The sequence below is a fragment of the Rana temporaria genome, chromosome 11, assembly GCF_905171775.1.
Source record: "Rana temporaria chromosome 11, aRanTem1.1, whole genome shotgun sequence".
Taxonomy (NCBI): domain Eukaryota; kingdom Metazoa; phylum Chordata; class Amphibia; order Anura; family Ranidae; genus Rana; species Rana temporaria.
In genome coordinates, this window is record NC_053499.1 from 126674679 (window position 1) to 126690971 (window position 16293).

At 43.0% G+C, this 16293-nt stretch overlaps 1 protein-coding gene across 1 annotated transcript in view; it reads left to right on the forward strand.

Annotated features, from left to right (window-relative positions):
* MBTPS1 (membrane bound transcription factor peptidase, site 1) overlaps positions 1-16293 on the forward strand; it is a 53617-nt gene that overhangs the window by 25597 nt on the left and 11727 nt on the right. The window contains exons 9-19 of the mRNA XM_040329096.1: positions 820-922; positions 2068-2219; positions 4056-4217; positions 9739-9883; positions 10487-10675; positions 11090-11262; positions 12367-12482; positions 13313-13469; positions 14638-14762; positions 14852-14929; positions 15181-15321. Coding sequence (XP_040185030.1) covers positions 820-922; positions 2068-2219; positions 4056-4217; positions 9739-9883; positions 10487-10675; positions 11090-11262; positions 12367-12482; positions 13313-13469; positions 14638-14762; positions 14852-14929; positions 15181-15321 — 1541 coding nt within the window. The remainder of the gene's footprint in view (positions 1-819; positions 923-2067; positions 2220-4055; positions 4218-9738; positions 9884-10486; positions 10676-11089; positions 11263-12366; positions 12483-13312; positions 13470-14637; positions 14763-14851; positions 14930-15180; positions 15322-16293) is intronic.

Consider the following 16293-nt stretch of genomic DNA (forward strand, 5'->3'; position numbering starts at 1 on the left):
GCGGGGGGGGGTCCCGATCGGACCCCCCACCCACTAGAAGGCAAGGACGTACATGTACGCCCATTTGCCTGTACGTGCCATTCTGTGGACGTACATATACATGCGGCGGTCGGGAAGTGGTTAAAGGCCACTGGAGTGCCTTCAGCATGGGTAAGTATAGACATCTTTTCTTTAGAGTAGTTAGAATGGGGGTGGGATAAGGTTGAAATATAGTTGGGCACACGGTTTGGTTCAGGGCCGCACACCCACTCCTGCACACCTGTGAAGTTTTCACATGTGGTTGTGTCCATGCAGCTGCAGTGTCTACGTTCTCTTTTATTCGCAGCTCAGGGCAGTTGCAGGTTTAAAAACAAATGCCTCATTCAAGCAATCTGGGTGCCAGTGTCCTTGTGAATGAAACCAAACTGATTTAGAGAAAGGGATTTGTAGATATTCTACTTTTCTTCACAAAAAAGTTTGATTGCTGACAACATGTTGGTCTACCCATCCATGTGGTGCTGGGCATGGTGTCGGCTGCTGGTCAGCTAGATGCACTCTCCTGTACTGCAGAGAGCCTGTACTATGACAGCGTTTGAACTCGGGTTCATGGCGCAGCTGACCTTGGAGCTGATGGCTGAGCCCTCCCTTGGTTGTTGAGAGGAAAGAGGGGCATCCACAGCACAATGTTTATGCATTTGTTGACATGTCTGACATGTTTACAATTGTGAGTGCAATTTTACTTGTATTTTGTACATCTGCTAATTTTTTTCTTTTGTGTACTTTTCATCACAAAACACTGAACTAATTAAAATTTTATATATTTATTTTTGTGTTAACCAGAACACTTAACAACCCTGCTGACCAGATGGATGTCATTGGTGTTGGTGGCATTGACTTTGAGGATAACATAGCTCGATTTTCTTCACGAGGGATGACCACTTGGGTAAACCTGTCTACTAATATATCCACGCTCAATTATGAACTATGCAAACATCCTGTACACATTACTCATTTGTTCTCGGTGTCTGTTGAGATTGGACGCCCTGCTTTACTCTTCTATTTGTCCTTCCTCAGAAGAACCCTGTGGTGATATCTTTGGGCTCTTACTTGGCAGAACAAAACCTTTTCTGCGCAGTTTGAATTGTGTAGTTAATGGCACCTATGTTTTTTTTTATTTTTATTTTTTATACATCAGGGTTTTTTTTTTTTTTTTTTGTCTTTGTTAACATGCTTCGGGGGCTTGTATCTGTTCCTATCCAGTGTTTCAGTTTCTGAATAGGGAAGCTGCCATATTGCATTTAAAGAATAATTCCAGGCATTGTATATTGTTATCTTGGTCCAGCTTGGACCAATAGAACTATGCCTATGCTATACCTGGCTGATGCTAATGGAAATCACTGAAGTAGATTCCTCTTTCGTGATTCCCACATGCTTCAGGGCTCCGTGCTGAGTGGCCGGCCTGATGCATTGTGAGCACAGGAGTTCAGCCACTCAGAATTGGTGCCATTTTTTTAGTGAATGCTTTGCGTTTTCTGAATGAATGCAAAGTGTTCTGTGATAGAAAGCGGTCTAGGATGAGATGCCACTGCTCTGCCTCTTCACTTTGTTCAATTGGAGAGCACTTTGCATTCATTTAGAAAATGCAAAGCATTCTCTGAATGGTGCCCATGCTGAGCAACTGGCCTACTATATTCAGAATGCGTCAGGCCGGCCACTTGGCAAAGGACCCGGAAGCAAGTGGAGATCACTGAAGATGTATCTACTTCAGTGTGTGTGGGGTTTATTTTTTTTATTGTTTTAAGCATGCAGGAGCATTGGCCAGATATGTATGTACATACTTACATTGGTACAGTTTGGATTACTGTAACTATGTAAATATATTGCATGCCTGGAATTCATCTTTAAGCTCTAGTGAATAAGGTGAAATCTTTATTGTAGCGTAGTCTATGTAAAACTGAGCAACCGCAGTAACGGGGGTCCCTTCATATTGGCATTAAAAAAGCAGATTTCCCTAAAAAGACTTCATAGTGTATTTGACATGTTCACTGCATTTTGGCAAGTTTGGATTATAACTCGATTTTTATACAGGAGCTTCCTGGTGGATATGGAAGAATGAAACCTGACATTGTCACCTACGGTTCAGGGGTCCGTGGTTCTGGTATGAAAGGTGGCTGTCGCTCTTTATCTGGTACAAGTGTTGCTTCTCCTGTCGTGGCAGGGGCTGTCACACTGCTTGTTAGGTAAGCTGCTCACCCATTTCTACCAGATGTAGACTAATAAACTCTTTAATGCTGCTTTAGTACACATAAACCCTCAAAGTTCCTTATTATGAGCAAGACCATACAGTTTTATTTGACATTGTCTTTGGCATTTAAGGTATTTTTTCCGTTTGAAATGTGTAAATTGGACTAATCTGCTTTTATAAAATTGTTCATTTAACTCAAGTAATGGTTCACTTGTGCATCCATTTTCAGTAGGGTTAAAGTGGAAGTAAACTTTCATCACTTTAAGGCTTACCTATAGGTAGTGTAAATATCTCCTAAACGGGCACTGTTTAGGAGATATTTACTGTACATGCAGCCAATGATATCACTGGCGCATGTGTTCTGAAGGAACTGCCACTTGTGCCGTTCCTTCAGAGCCCAGTACCGTAAACGGCAGCACATGCGGCTCCAGCCAGTCACAGGGCCATAGTCCACGAACCTATGGGAGTGCTTGCAGATCTGACATCTCGGCGCTGGAAGAGCTTAGTTTTAAGGCAAGTTTAACATAATATGCGATGCATACTAGCACATTATGACATTACCTTGCAGGTAAGGAAAAAAAATGGGGGAAAGAAAAAACGCTTTAAAGGAGCTTTTTAGACAGGGCTTCCCCTATGGGTTATGGGAGTGCAATTAGTTTTGCACCCCTGTGATCCATTTTTAGCGGAGAGCGGTCTGAAGTCTGCTCTCCGCTGGCGTCGCTGCCATCAGTCGAGGCACCACGTCCCTGCCTCTCCACAGCTCGGCGTTCAAATGACTGCAGAGAAGTAGTGATGCTCACAGCATCGCTCTGCTCTTCAAGGGGTGAGAACTGAGCCATTGGTGGTGTTCGGTGACTCTGTACTCGGTGCAGAGATGCCGGGGGACAGCTGAAGCATTAGTCTGATGCTGCATTCAACGAGGCAAGTATGACTAGCAAAAAAAAAACTTAGGTGATATAAGATTTCTGTAGCAAGTATCCTCTCAATATTGCAATTTGGAGGGCTCGGGTGTATGTGCTTGTCTGCTGAAGAAATAGATCTGTGCAAACATCAGGTTTTATACGGAACATCTCTGCCATTGGCAATTTTAGTTTTTAAACTTTTTTTTTGTGTTCTTCTTTTCAGGTAGACAGTGTTCTTCATTTGGAAGAAAGGGAAAAAAAAAATGTTTTATTTGTGTTTTTTCTTTGCAAATAAATAAAGATCATATTGAGCCTGAAGATTAGTTAAACCTTTTAAACAGTATACATTTTCTTACAGGCAGAGACATTGGACTATAAAATGTAATTTTTCATGGGGGGGGGGGGGGGGGGGGTCTATGAAACAGCTGGAAGGCTTCTGAAAGTTGCCAACTTGTCAGATGTGTACCCCCAGCTGCTGCTGATGTAGGGCATACTTCAGTGGTGGTAAAAGGGGTGAAAAGTGGTGGTAAAAGTTGTTTTGCCATCTTTGTCCCATTGGGGGGATTTCCCTTAATTTCCAATGTGGGTGAAATCGCCACCAGATAAAGTTTTTTTTTTCTACTTTTTTTTTTTTTTTTTTTTTTCTTGTTCCAGTGGCAATTTGAAAAAAAATGTAGGGCTTCCCAGGGACAAATATCACCAGACCAAATAGAGAGTGAATCTTCAAAACGGAGGCACGGAAGGCATTTCCAAACCTGACATGGTTGCTAACCCTTCCCTAGGCTGTCCAGGGCTAAAAGTAAAACGAAACAAAAAAGACATGGGTTATACTTTTGCATTTATTCAGTTATACGTTTCCTTCAGTGTACCTTGATTTGCTGAAACACATTCTTTACGGCTAATGACTTTCTACTAATGTGTTCCTCCAGTACGGTTCAGAATCGGGAGATGGTAAACCCAGCCAGTATGAAGCAGGCCCTCATAGCTTCTGCTCGTAGGCTTCCCGGAGTAAATATGTTTGAGCAGGGACACGGCAAGCTGGATCTTCTCCGAGCCTATCAAATCCTCAACAGTTACAAGCCACAGGCTAGGTAATTTTCTTTCTTTGTCTAATACTATTGAGAAATTAAATTATTTTCTAAATATAACCATTTCATACATTGTGTACTGGATTTGCTTCTGTAAATTTCCATAAAAGGAATGTTCTTTTCAGATCAGATATTTGAAATCTTTCAGGATCCATGAGCCTCTGACAGCAAATCTGGGTTTGGTGGGAGGGGGGAGTCTTTTTTTTTTTTTTTTTTTTTTTTTTTTTACAGTTTTTTTTATTTTCGAAAAAGGTCAGTACAAAATATGGCAACATATCTGGTGTAAGAGAAAAGAAGAGGTACACAATTCCAGCTTAATGTGCTTACACAGTGGTTTCATAGTTATTTGTACTATCGGTAGCTTGTATAATAACAAGATTCAAATAAGAGAGAGAAAGGAAAGAGGAGGTGGGGTGGGAAGGGGGGGATGGAAGAGTGGGAGAGGCAAGTGGAGAGGAGAAGAGAAGAAAGAAAGAAAGAAAAAAAAAAGAGGAAGGGAAAGAGGGGGGGGAAGCAGGCAAGAGGGGTGGGTGTAATAGTGTACCTCGGTGGTCTGTCGGCTCACGGCGGATCCTCCCTCACATGCCACCTCTCCCAGACAAGGTCATGATCCTCCAGTTTGTCCCGGATCCTAGCCGTCATTTTTTCCATGAGTTCTACATCCTTGACCCTAACGTAGAGGGCCTCTTGGGATGGGGGCATCGGTTTCTTCCAGTTTAGTGCTATCAAGCACTTCGCCGCCGTGGTAATATGTCTTAACAGCTTCTTATAAGGTTTGGCTATGCGAGGTTGGGACAGGCCCAGAAGGAATAGCTTCGGGGAGAGGGGTATGGGCACCTCCAGGAGGCGAGTCAGAAGCTCTCGTGTCTGATTCCAGAACGGGACAATCATGGGGCAGGCCCAGTATATGTGAAACAGTGTGCCCCTAGCTTGGTTGCATCGCCAGCACCGGTCAGAGGTGGAAGGGTAGATCTTGTGGAGAACGTCCGGGGTCAGGTACCAGAAAAACAGCACTTTGTATGCATTCTCCTTATAAAGGGTACAGATAGAGCTTTTGGCCGCCTGTCTCCAAACCACTCCCCATTCCTCCTCTGAGAGCACCTCCCCCAGCTCCCTCTCCCATCGAAGCATATAGGCGTGTTTACCGTTTTGTTGGAAGGAGTGTTCATTTAAGATTTGGTATATGTCTGATATAAGGCCCCTTCGGGCTGTGCCCTCTAGTATAATGCGCTCAAATGGGGTTGGCTTCGAGAAGAGGAGCCGAGGGGCTACTGTGTGGGCGTAGTGGCGAATCTGTAGGTAGCTGAAGAAAGCTTGTCGTGGGATGTCATGTTTGGCTTGGAGATCAGCGAAGGAGTGTAGGGTGCGGGACCTGGGATCTACTAAATGGCCAAAATGAAATAGATTTTGCGAGGCCCAGGGCCATGACATCGGGTGGGTGAGGCTTGTCGGTACTTTAGGGTTGTAGAGAAAGGAAGTCAGCAGGGAACTATCAGATTTAAATCGGCAGCCTTGGGCTAGCCTCCTCCATATGCGTTGAAGCTGCCGCATGGAGCCTAGCAAACGTCCGGGCTCCACTGTCGCATTCGCGTTCCAGAGGAGGTTATTGGGGTGTATTGGCGCCAGCCAAATCTTTTCCACCTCCGTCCACCTATTGTAGGACTTCTGGGGAAACCATGATGCCACCGCTCGTAGCTGTGAGGCCTGGTAATATTTCACCAGGTCTGGGAAGGCCAGGCCTCCCTCGGTTCGCGCCGCCGTCATGACCGAACGTGGGATCCTGTGGCGCTTGTAGTTCCACACATACCGGAGGAGGTCCGCTTGTAGGGCTCGCAAATGGGCGCATGGGACTGGAATGGGGAGGGTCTGGAACAGATACAGCAGTTTTGGAAGGATCACCATTTTGATGGCCGCTATCCGGCCCAGAAGGGATATCTGATGGGGCTTCCATTTATGGATCAGCGCCCTGATCGAGCTATAAAGGGGGGGGGAAATTGGCCTGGTACAGGGATGCAAAGTCCGGGGTCAGATGGACCCCCAGGTATTTCAGGGAGGTTCGCTCCCAGTGATATGGGAAGACTGACTGCAGGTGTGAGGTCTCTGGTTCGGGCATGTTAATCGGCATGGCCATCGACTTGGAGGTGTTGGTTTTGTATCCCGAGAGGGCCCCGTATCGTTCAAGTTCAGCGTGAAGATTGGGCAGGGAGATGCGGGGGCGCGTCAATGTTAAAATAATATCGTCAGCAAAGAGGGAGATCTTAAATTCCCTCCCCCTTACTGGAATACCCCGAATGTCCGGATTACCGCGGATCGTCGCTGCTAGGGGCTCGACGCACAGAGCGAAGAGCAGGGGGGAGAGCGGGCACCCTTGGCGGGTTCCATTGGTGACAGGGAAGGTGGACGAAGTGGCAAAGGGAGTTTTTACCTGTGATATCGGGTTGGTATAGAGGTGTCGGACCGCCTGAAGAAAAGGTCCCCTAAACCCCATGTGTTTCAACATGGCGAGCATGAAGGGCCAGCCGAGGCGGTCGAACGCCTTTTCTGCGTCTAGGCTTAGGAGCAAAGATTCCGAGCCCTCCCTGCCCGCCACGTCAATTAGGTCAATCGCCTTTCTCGTATTGTCCCCCGCTTGGCGGAGGGGGACAAAGCCCACCTGGTCTTTATGGACCAGGGAGGGCAAGACTACATTTAAACGGAGGGAGAGGACCTTCGTAAAGATTTTGAGGTCTGAGTTTAACAGGGCTATTGGCCTGTAGCTTGCGCATAGTGAGGGGTCCTTGTCAGGTTTAGGAATGAGGGTGATAAATGATCGCTGCATATCCTGCGGGATGGGGGTCTGTTGTAGAAAGGCGTTGAAGAGTTTAGTCATGTGGGGGAGAAGTGTGGGGAGAAAGGTCTTATAATATTCGTATGGGAACCCGTCTGGACCCGGGGACTTGTGGGCGGGCAGGGCCTTAATGGCCCGGGTTAGCTCCTCGTCCGTGATGGGGGCATTAAGGGAGACCAGGTCCTCCGGTTGTAGCCGAGGGATGCCCGCCTGTGTCAGGTATTGTGTCATCCTATCTAGCAGGTCGGGGGTGGGTGGGTTATGGGGAATTTCCGGCCTGTTGTACAGATCCGCATAAAATGCAGCGAATGCGTCCGCAATACTTTGCGGGTGGGATATGGTGTTGCCCGATCTGTCCTGGACCTGGTGCGGGGTGGAAGCGAGGGAGCGATCGGTTAGCTTCCTTGCTAATAGAGCTTGCGCCTTGTTGCCCTCGTCATAGTATACCTGACGAAGGCGGACAAGGGCCTTCTCGACTCGACCCAGCGCGAGGTCCCGGAGTGTCGACCGCACTAGGGCAATGCGTTTAAGAAGCGTCAGGGAGGGTGAGGCCTGGAGACGGGATTCTAGGGCTTGAAGCTGCGCTTCCGCCTGTTTTCTAGCTGACTCAGCGTTCTTAAGGGCCGATGAGATGGCCATACAGCGTCCCCTGATTACCGCTTTATGAGCGGCCCACAGTGTGGTGGTGAATATGTCCTGCGTATCGTTTTCGCTAAAGTACAATTGTAGGGCAGTTTCTATCTCCATTTTGGAGGGGATGTGCTTCAGGAGGAAGTCATTCAGTCGCCAGTTACAAGGCCTGCGGTTGGGAGCGGTCAGGTCGAGGGACAACGTAATGGGAGCGTGGTCGGACCAGGAGATGGGTAGTATCTGTGCGGAACTAGTAGCGCGTAGCGTGGTATTATTAACTAGAAGGGAGGGGGGAGTCTTGACACATATTGTAGTAAGGTTAGCATAATTAGTTGCATGTTTGCCAATGAGGAGGTAAAGGGAATTCTAGTTTTTTTATTAAGTAAGAATATAAGATGGCGAGAAAGGAAAAACCCATTTCCATTGGGTTAAAGAAAGTCAAAGACACGCTGGTCTGAACACGATGGAATGTTTGAGGGTTTAAAGAATGTTGACACATTTTGGGTATCTGTGTACCTTTCCTCAGGTCTAGATAACCTTTTATTATCAGATGATCTTATAATTCATATAGGACCAGTCAGTAATGGGAGATACTACTTGGAATTCCTACTACTATAACAGTGTTTTCGACCATTTGAATATGGACAATGACCCTCTAGAGCAGTGTTTCCCAACTCCAGTCCTCAAGGCACACCAACAGGTCATGTTTTCAGGCTTTCCATTATTTTGCACAGGTGATTTGATCAGTTTCACTGCCTTAGTAATTACCACAGCTGTTTCATCTGAGGGAAATCCTGAAAACATGACCTGTTGGTGTGCCTTGAGGACTGGAGTTGGGAAACACTGCTCTAGAGTGCTCATGATAATCTATTCCTACTATGCAGTATATAGGGTGGCCATAGGCAACACACTTGATGCCTTTAGCTGCCATTGTGCTGGGCCTCTGGTGTGTCCCTGAATCTTAACAGAGCCATAGACTACCTCTAGGCATATCATCCCTCAATTTATAAATATATATTCTGCACGATAGAATCTTATAGATTAGAATTATGTACTGCACTACACAAAGGGACCTTGACAAGGCAATGTGGCTTTCGCATCTATTGGCAAATGTGTGCTGGGAAACTATCGTACAGTACACAGGCTGAATATTCCTAGGCCCTACATATAGGCTGTACCTTCTTGTAATTGTATACTGTCAAGCTTTTTAGGACACAACCCTTGGGCGCCCCCCCACTTTAACCCTACCCCACTTTAAGAGTCCTCCATTTTTTTTTTTGCTGGTGTCCTAAGGTGATGGACCTCTTCTCCTTGACCAGGAGAAGAAATGAGAAGTTATGAAGAAATAACTCTTAGCTTGGTTTATTAAAAAAAAAAAAAAAAAAAATCCTTTTTAATTCTACAATCATTTCACTGTTTTCTAATACAGCTAAAGAAGCAGTGCCTTCGGACCTGGACCCTATGCTGTGAGGATAGCCTGTAGTGTTTTGGGCCCTGCATTTTGCTTGGGTGCTCATCTCGGCACTTTGTGCAATGTGTGCAGTTAGCCGCAGGGTGCTGTAAGGTTCAGGGCTGAACTCTTGTATTGTTTTGTGAAAAGCCCTTTGTATGTGTACCTTGCATTTAAAAGCTAGTTTTACCTTGACCAGAGCAGTTGATAATTTAGCTTTGAATTACATGTTCTAAGGTAGCTGATTTTAAATGTTTTATTCAAAGATTCATCTCCAAGTTTACAGTTTGACAAAAAAAAGCACTGTATATGATAAATAAAATATTTTATTCGACATGCAAATGGGAAGTTTGGTGTAAAGGTAGACATACTGAAAATCAGGAAGTACAGGTTGTTGTAATCAGGCCTCCCAAATTAAATAACACCTTGTACATTAAGTGGAATGACAATTGCATGTGACATGAGACTTCGTATGAGTCGGGATCATGAGTGAAGAAAAGGCGTAACTAACTTACACACACAATTTTTTGTTCATTTATATGACAAAAGTGATGAAGGTGAAGGCCTTTGCTCCTCTATTGTCTGTTTAATGTACTTTTTTTTTTTTTCTCTTACAGTTTGAGCCCTAGTTATGTTGACCTGACCGAGTGTCCGTACATGTGGCCGTACTGTTCTCAGCCTATTTATTATGGTGGCATGCCAACCATTGTCAACCTCACTATTCTGAATGGTATGGGAGTCACTGGAAGGATTGTGGACAAGGTAATCTTGATGGATTTAACATCTTTTACAAAGCATATGAAAGTGAACTGAGAATTACTCATTTTTATGCAAGATGTAACGTAAAAGGCAAGTAGGGTTTAGAAGTTACAAAGTCAATGGGACTCTTTGCTAGGAATTTAATCTATAACCAATGAAATACGTTTACTTTACAATGAGGTTTTGCATAGCACTAATCCAAAAAAAAGAAACATTTTCTCAGTTTTAAACATTTTTTTTGTTTTCTGTTTGGAATAAAATATTGGTTTGAGATTTGCAAATCATTGCAATCTGTTTTTATGTAGATTTTAGTGTCCCCACTTTTGTGAAGTTGTAGGAAGACTATCTTCTATATCCAATAGATGCTTCTACTAGTTGCAATGAATTTATATTTATCAGTTGTACACTTTCAAGTCGCTGGGTGTGAATTTGGCCTAAAATGTATATATGCAAAAATTGCTAAATATTATTCAGAACGTACTTAAAATAGTGTATCATATCGTAAGTAAATTTCTATTTTAATTAAGGTTATGGAACAGAAAAGTATGTGACATCACATTCTTGGTGACAAACAACAATGATAATTTCTCTTTTTAATCTTTGCAGCCAGAATGGCAGCCATATCTACCACACAATGGGGACAACATTGAACTGGCATTTTCCTATTCCTCAGTACTGTGGCCATGGTCTGGCTATTTGGCCATTTCTATCTCCGTAGCAAAGAAGGCATCATCATGGGAAGGCATTGCTCAGGGTCATGTGGTGATAACTGTATCATCTCCAGAGGAAAATGGGGTGTGTATAAGACTAACAATGCAACCTTGTTATCCTAAGCATGTTTCTTGTACTAATGTCATGGTATGTAAAATTAATACTATGAGCTTTCCCAATTTGAAGTGATGAACACATCTGGGGTAGCCTGCCTTAATCTCCTCCCTAGTTTTGCTTGTGCATTCTTGAAAAAGATTCTGTTGCTCTTGTACCTTACATGAGTGGATTGGCTCAGAAATCCGGTTTAATTTGAGCAACTAAACATTTAGTTTGCTTCCTGTAGTATCTTTTATTTTTTATTATTATTTTTCAGTTTTTGGGTATGTGCTCTTTGAGCTAAGCCCTGCCTAGCTTGATTGAGTATTGTGGCCTTCTAGTACTTTTAGATTAGTTTTGAGTCTACTATGTTAAATCTTTCCCCTTTTATTTTTTCTGTAGGTAAATAATGCAGCAGAGCAATTTTCCACCGTCAAGCTGCCAATTAAAGTTAAAATCATTCCCACTCCACCGCGCAGCAAGAGGGTTCTATGGGATCAATACCACAACCTCCGATATCCACCTGGTTATTTCCCTCGAGATAACCTTAGAATGAAAAATGACCCCTTGGACTGGTAAGCAAATACTGCCCTTTTTAAAGAGTATGTGAACCTTCCATATGTTGCTCAACTTTTGGTTGATTTCAACTAAATTGGCTGAAATTTGAGCCATTGATGGCCCTGTCAGAACTTCCCAACTCAACAAAAGTCTATATCATTTTAAAAAAATATTCTTGACTTTTGTTGGAGGAGCCAGGTCAAAATATGTTGACTAAACGGTTACTGGATCCAATCAGATGCAGTTACTCTGTTTAGATAATCTGCGAGTGCCAGCTATCAGAATACAGTGGCCAACAAGGAATATTCCTCTTTCCACATTGTTGGTGAATGGAGATTTTTTTTCTTGTTCAAGCCAGGAGGCTGAGTGAGAGAGATATGGCTAGCCAAACTTTGAACTCTTCCTTTATTTTTTATTTTTGGATTTTTTTTATTATTATTATTATTATTATTATTATATTTTGGCCTGATTGACTATTGGAAGCCCATTGTTATCTGTTTGAGTGCAAAAAATAATGCTCTATCAAAAAAAATCTAATAAAGCTCATCTGCTGAAATCTGAGCTTTCTGTGCAATCTACTTGTACTGCATTCTATATTACTTTGTTTCTAGCTTCTACATCTATACAGTACGGTGAGTGAACGTTGTTGTTTTAGGATAGGAAGTGTATTATGGACAGGATTGCCAGGTGAAAATTAAAATAAAAAAACAAATGCAACCAGCACATTTAGCCCCCAGTCACACAGTTGCAACATGTCATGTGATTTGATAGTTTCAAATCGCATAAGTCACACTCTATTGTCCACAGCAAAAGCAGTCACATCGGTGCCACTCCATCTGAGTCGCACCGATTTTTTTAAAATTTTAGTTCTTGCACTACTTTTCCCAAGTTCAGGTGGGACTTGCATGAAGTCCCACATATGGTCTTCCAAGTCGCACCCGAAGTCACACTGACCTGAAATTGTGCAAGTGATGCATGTTTTGCAAGCGCTGCACATCTTTATATCCATTTTGACTTTGTGCTTAGTATTCAGGTCATAGTGTTCAGCTGCTGCTTAATATATTTTAAACTGAGCGTGGATATTTCACCCATTTACATTTATGTATATTATTGTCTCCCAGGAATGGGGATCACATCCATACCAATTTCCGTGACATGTACCAACACCTGAGGAGCATGGGCTACTTTGTGGAAGTTCTGGGCTCACCGTTCACATGCTTTGATGCTGGCCAGTATGGTAGGTGCTGTTTGTGTGGTTCAGTTGTATTAAAGTGACACTAAACTCTTTATTCTCAGTGGCCTCTAAATCTCAGAATTCCTTTTTTTTTTTTTTTTGCTGCCGTTTATACAACTACTTGTTAGAAAATTGTACCGATGTCCAAATATATATGGACCTAACCGTATGAGGCAACATGAAAAGTGCATCATTCCAATAGTGGGGATCCTTCCAGCCTGGAAGAATAAAGCGGCTAGCGGTAATCTCATGCCAAAAATCTGACAGGCTGGTTGAACTGAACTTGATTGCTGGATCGACTTGGGTACAACCAGCCTACTCGTACATGGAAAGAATCTGGGCTGAACCTGACAAGATTCGATCCATTTATGGACAGCTTGATGCAGTTTCTTCTATCAGAATCATCTGAATGAAGATCCTTTTTTTATAGGTAATGGTCTGAGTGTGTAAAGCAAAGAAAAAACAGTCGGTGCTATAATCAAATATCCAGCTGCTTGCATAAAGGTTCAGTACACCTCATACCACTTAAACTATAACAACAATTGCAGTGCTAAGCAAAATGTATGCTATGTGACTAGAAATAAAGTACTGTGATAATAAAGTCCCAAAAGGAACTAAAAACCTCACCAAACGGATGGGCTACCAGATGATCGGCAAAAGATCCTAATTCATTCTACAACTGGAGCTTACTAGTTGCTCTAAGTAATTACGTATTTTCACTTCTTTGTTAGAAAAATGTGTGTGGGTGTGTTGGGGGGGGGGGGGGGGGTTTGTATCTTGCAGAGGATGTGATCAATGAATGCAACCTGTAACCTGTCTGTCTGGTTCTTTAGGAACCTTATTGATAGTTGATAGTGAAGAAGAGTTTTTCCCTGAGGAGATTTCTAAGCTTCGCAGAGATGTGAGCAATGGCCTCTCTTTAATCGTCTTTAGCGATTGGTACAACACATCCGTCATGAGGAAAGTCAAATTCTACGACGAAAACACCAGGTACAAGCAGTTTGTATGTTCCTCTTGTGATGTTCCCTTGTTCAGCTTAGGAGTCTCTTGTGTTCAGCTAACATGCTGCTGTTAGTGGGAACATGTTGGCTAAAAGTTCCTTTTACAAAAACATAAAAATCTGTAAATGCAGTTACAGATTTTCTAAAGTTTATGTATATATCCTGACACTCCTTTTAAAAGAGAAGTATGGACAAACATTTTATACTTGCCTCGGTGGATGCAGCATTGACCTGGTGCTGCATTTGTCCCCTGCTGCCTCTGCAAGAGAACTGAGCGATTAAACGCCACTGATCGCTCAGTTCTCCCCTCTGCTCTGAGCCGTGAGTTGTGACCGTCGGTGAGCGGCTCTCTGCTTTTCCCTCCAGCACTCACTGTATTAACGGGCTGTGGAGGGGGCAGGAGGTGCTGGTTCAGGCTCTCGAAGGACCGCTGAGAAGCTGAGCAAGCGGTCGGTCCTGGGTGGTTTCTGATCATATGGTTTGGGATCTTATCAGAGCCTGGACCGGCTCTCTCACATCAGCCAACAGGCTTTTGCCCGCTGTCAGCTGAAAACTGGTCACAGAAGTGCAGAATTTAGTGCACTCCTGTGAACCACAGGAGAAATACAGTTAAAATGGTTTTGTCTATACTTCTCCTTTTTTTTTTTTTTTTTTTTTTTTTTTTTTTATCATTGGCTAAAGCAGGGATCTTCAAACTACGGCCCTCCAGCTGTTGCAGAAACTACATCCCATGAGGCTTTGCAAGACTCTGACATGACTAGGCATGATGGGAATTGTAGTTCCTGAACAACTGTGGAGGGCTATAGTTTGAGGACCTCAGGGCTAAAGTTAACCCATTTTACAGAAGCAAGGTATTGTCATTCAACAGTACAGAGCCTCCTTGAAAAGTGGCTTGTATAATGACTATGAAGGAAGATATTATTCAGTGCAGGAAGTGACAAGGACATTGCATTTCTGGCAAGAGCAACAGATGATTGCTGAAAATGTTCTTGGCTTGAAAAATATAAATAATGCAGCCCCAATATATTGCATTTTTGTTTTTGGGCATCCTTATTTATAAATGTTATTACTCATAGATACAATTAAGTATACAATGACTGAGTGGGGACATCATTTAAAGTTTTTATTCCAAATAAAGTTGTTTTTGATGCTTATAGGCAGTGGTGGATGCCAGACACTGGAGGTGCAAATATACCAGCCTTGAATGACTTGCTATCTGTTTGGAATATGGCTTTTAGTGATGGTATATATGAAGGAGATTTTACCATGGCAAATCATGACAGTAAGTGCTATTAATATATAATTCAGTTAAGGTCTACCTGTTCAAAATATTTTTCTCTTGCTAATAATTTACTGCTTACTGAATTTCAGTGTATTATGCATCGGGTAGCAGTATTGCAAAATTTCCAGAAGATGGTGCTGTTTTGTCACAAACTTTAAAGGACCAAGGTACTGTGTGCTCTATCATTGAGTATACCCTTTTTTTTATTTTTATGTTCTTGTTTCTTGGCTATTTTATTTTTTGCTTGTTGTGTTCTTAAGCTGTCTAACCTAAAATCCTGTAGATGTTCTGATATATTTTGCCAAATCCTGTTGTATTTATTTACTTTGGTGGTTTTATGTCCTTATTTTGTTTCATTAAACGTTTTAAAGCTGCTGGTATTTATTTTTGTATACATTAATCTCATCCACTTTGTCAGGACTTGAAGTTTTAAAGCAGGAAACTTCTCTGGTTGAAAATATCCCTGTGCTAGGACTGTACCAAACTCAGACTGAAGGAGGTGGGAGAATTGTCCTTTATGGAGATTCCAACTGCTTGGATGACAGCCATCGCCAAAAAGGTAGTGAAATGATTCAAAAATGAGGTGTTGTGATGTCTATTCTGGGCGATGAAGAATAATTTATTGATTCATCAGTAGCTCTGTGTAATCCTTATTGCAGTGGTTACTGACCAAGAAAAATCATTTCAGACCTGCTAGGTATTTATGAAATGTTAAACCTTCAGATATACTATATTACCAAAAGTATTGGGACCCAATGGGCAATGGCTTCTGGAAGAATGGTCACACACTCCTAAACCTTGTGGACGGCCTTCCCAGAAGAGTTGAAGCTGTTATAGCTGTAAAGGGTGGGCCAACTTAATATCGAACCCTACCGACTAAGACTGGGATACTTTTGGTAATATAGTGTGTTTTTTATTTTTATTTTTTTGTAAAATCTGTATTTAAAAGACAAATACAAGACAAAGAAAACGACAATACAACTGTACAGTTTGTAACTTCACGGTATTGCATGGTGAGCATATTATCGCCCTCTTAGACCAAAAACAACAAACCAATGACAGTATAGTCCCTCTCACCGGCAATGACGCCAGCGAAGGGGGGCCAAATCGGCCTCCGTCTAACCTCCACCGGCGCCCCACCCAACACGCAACACTTCATGATACATGCTCTTTACCAGGAGGGAGTAAGGATGTCCACACGTCATACAAGGGCACTCCTCAAATTTGCTAAATAGTGTAACCATAGGTCCAATGAGAGCAAACAAATAAGAAAAGCAAAAACGGCTTCCTTAACCATGCCGCCACGAGGCTACACACAGATGAAAAGAACTCGAGGAGTGAAGAAGATAGGGGAAAGAATAGTGAGAGAGTAGCAATACAAGGAGGAGAGGGAGAGAGGGGAGAGATCGTAGCATACCTGTTAGAATCCTGTAGATCTGCACCGAGTGGGCCGGTTCCAGAGCCAAGCCGTCCTCGCCTTTAATATAGTGTATTTAAGCTGTACATTGCTGGCCCTGTCATTGGAAGGCCA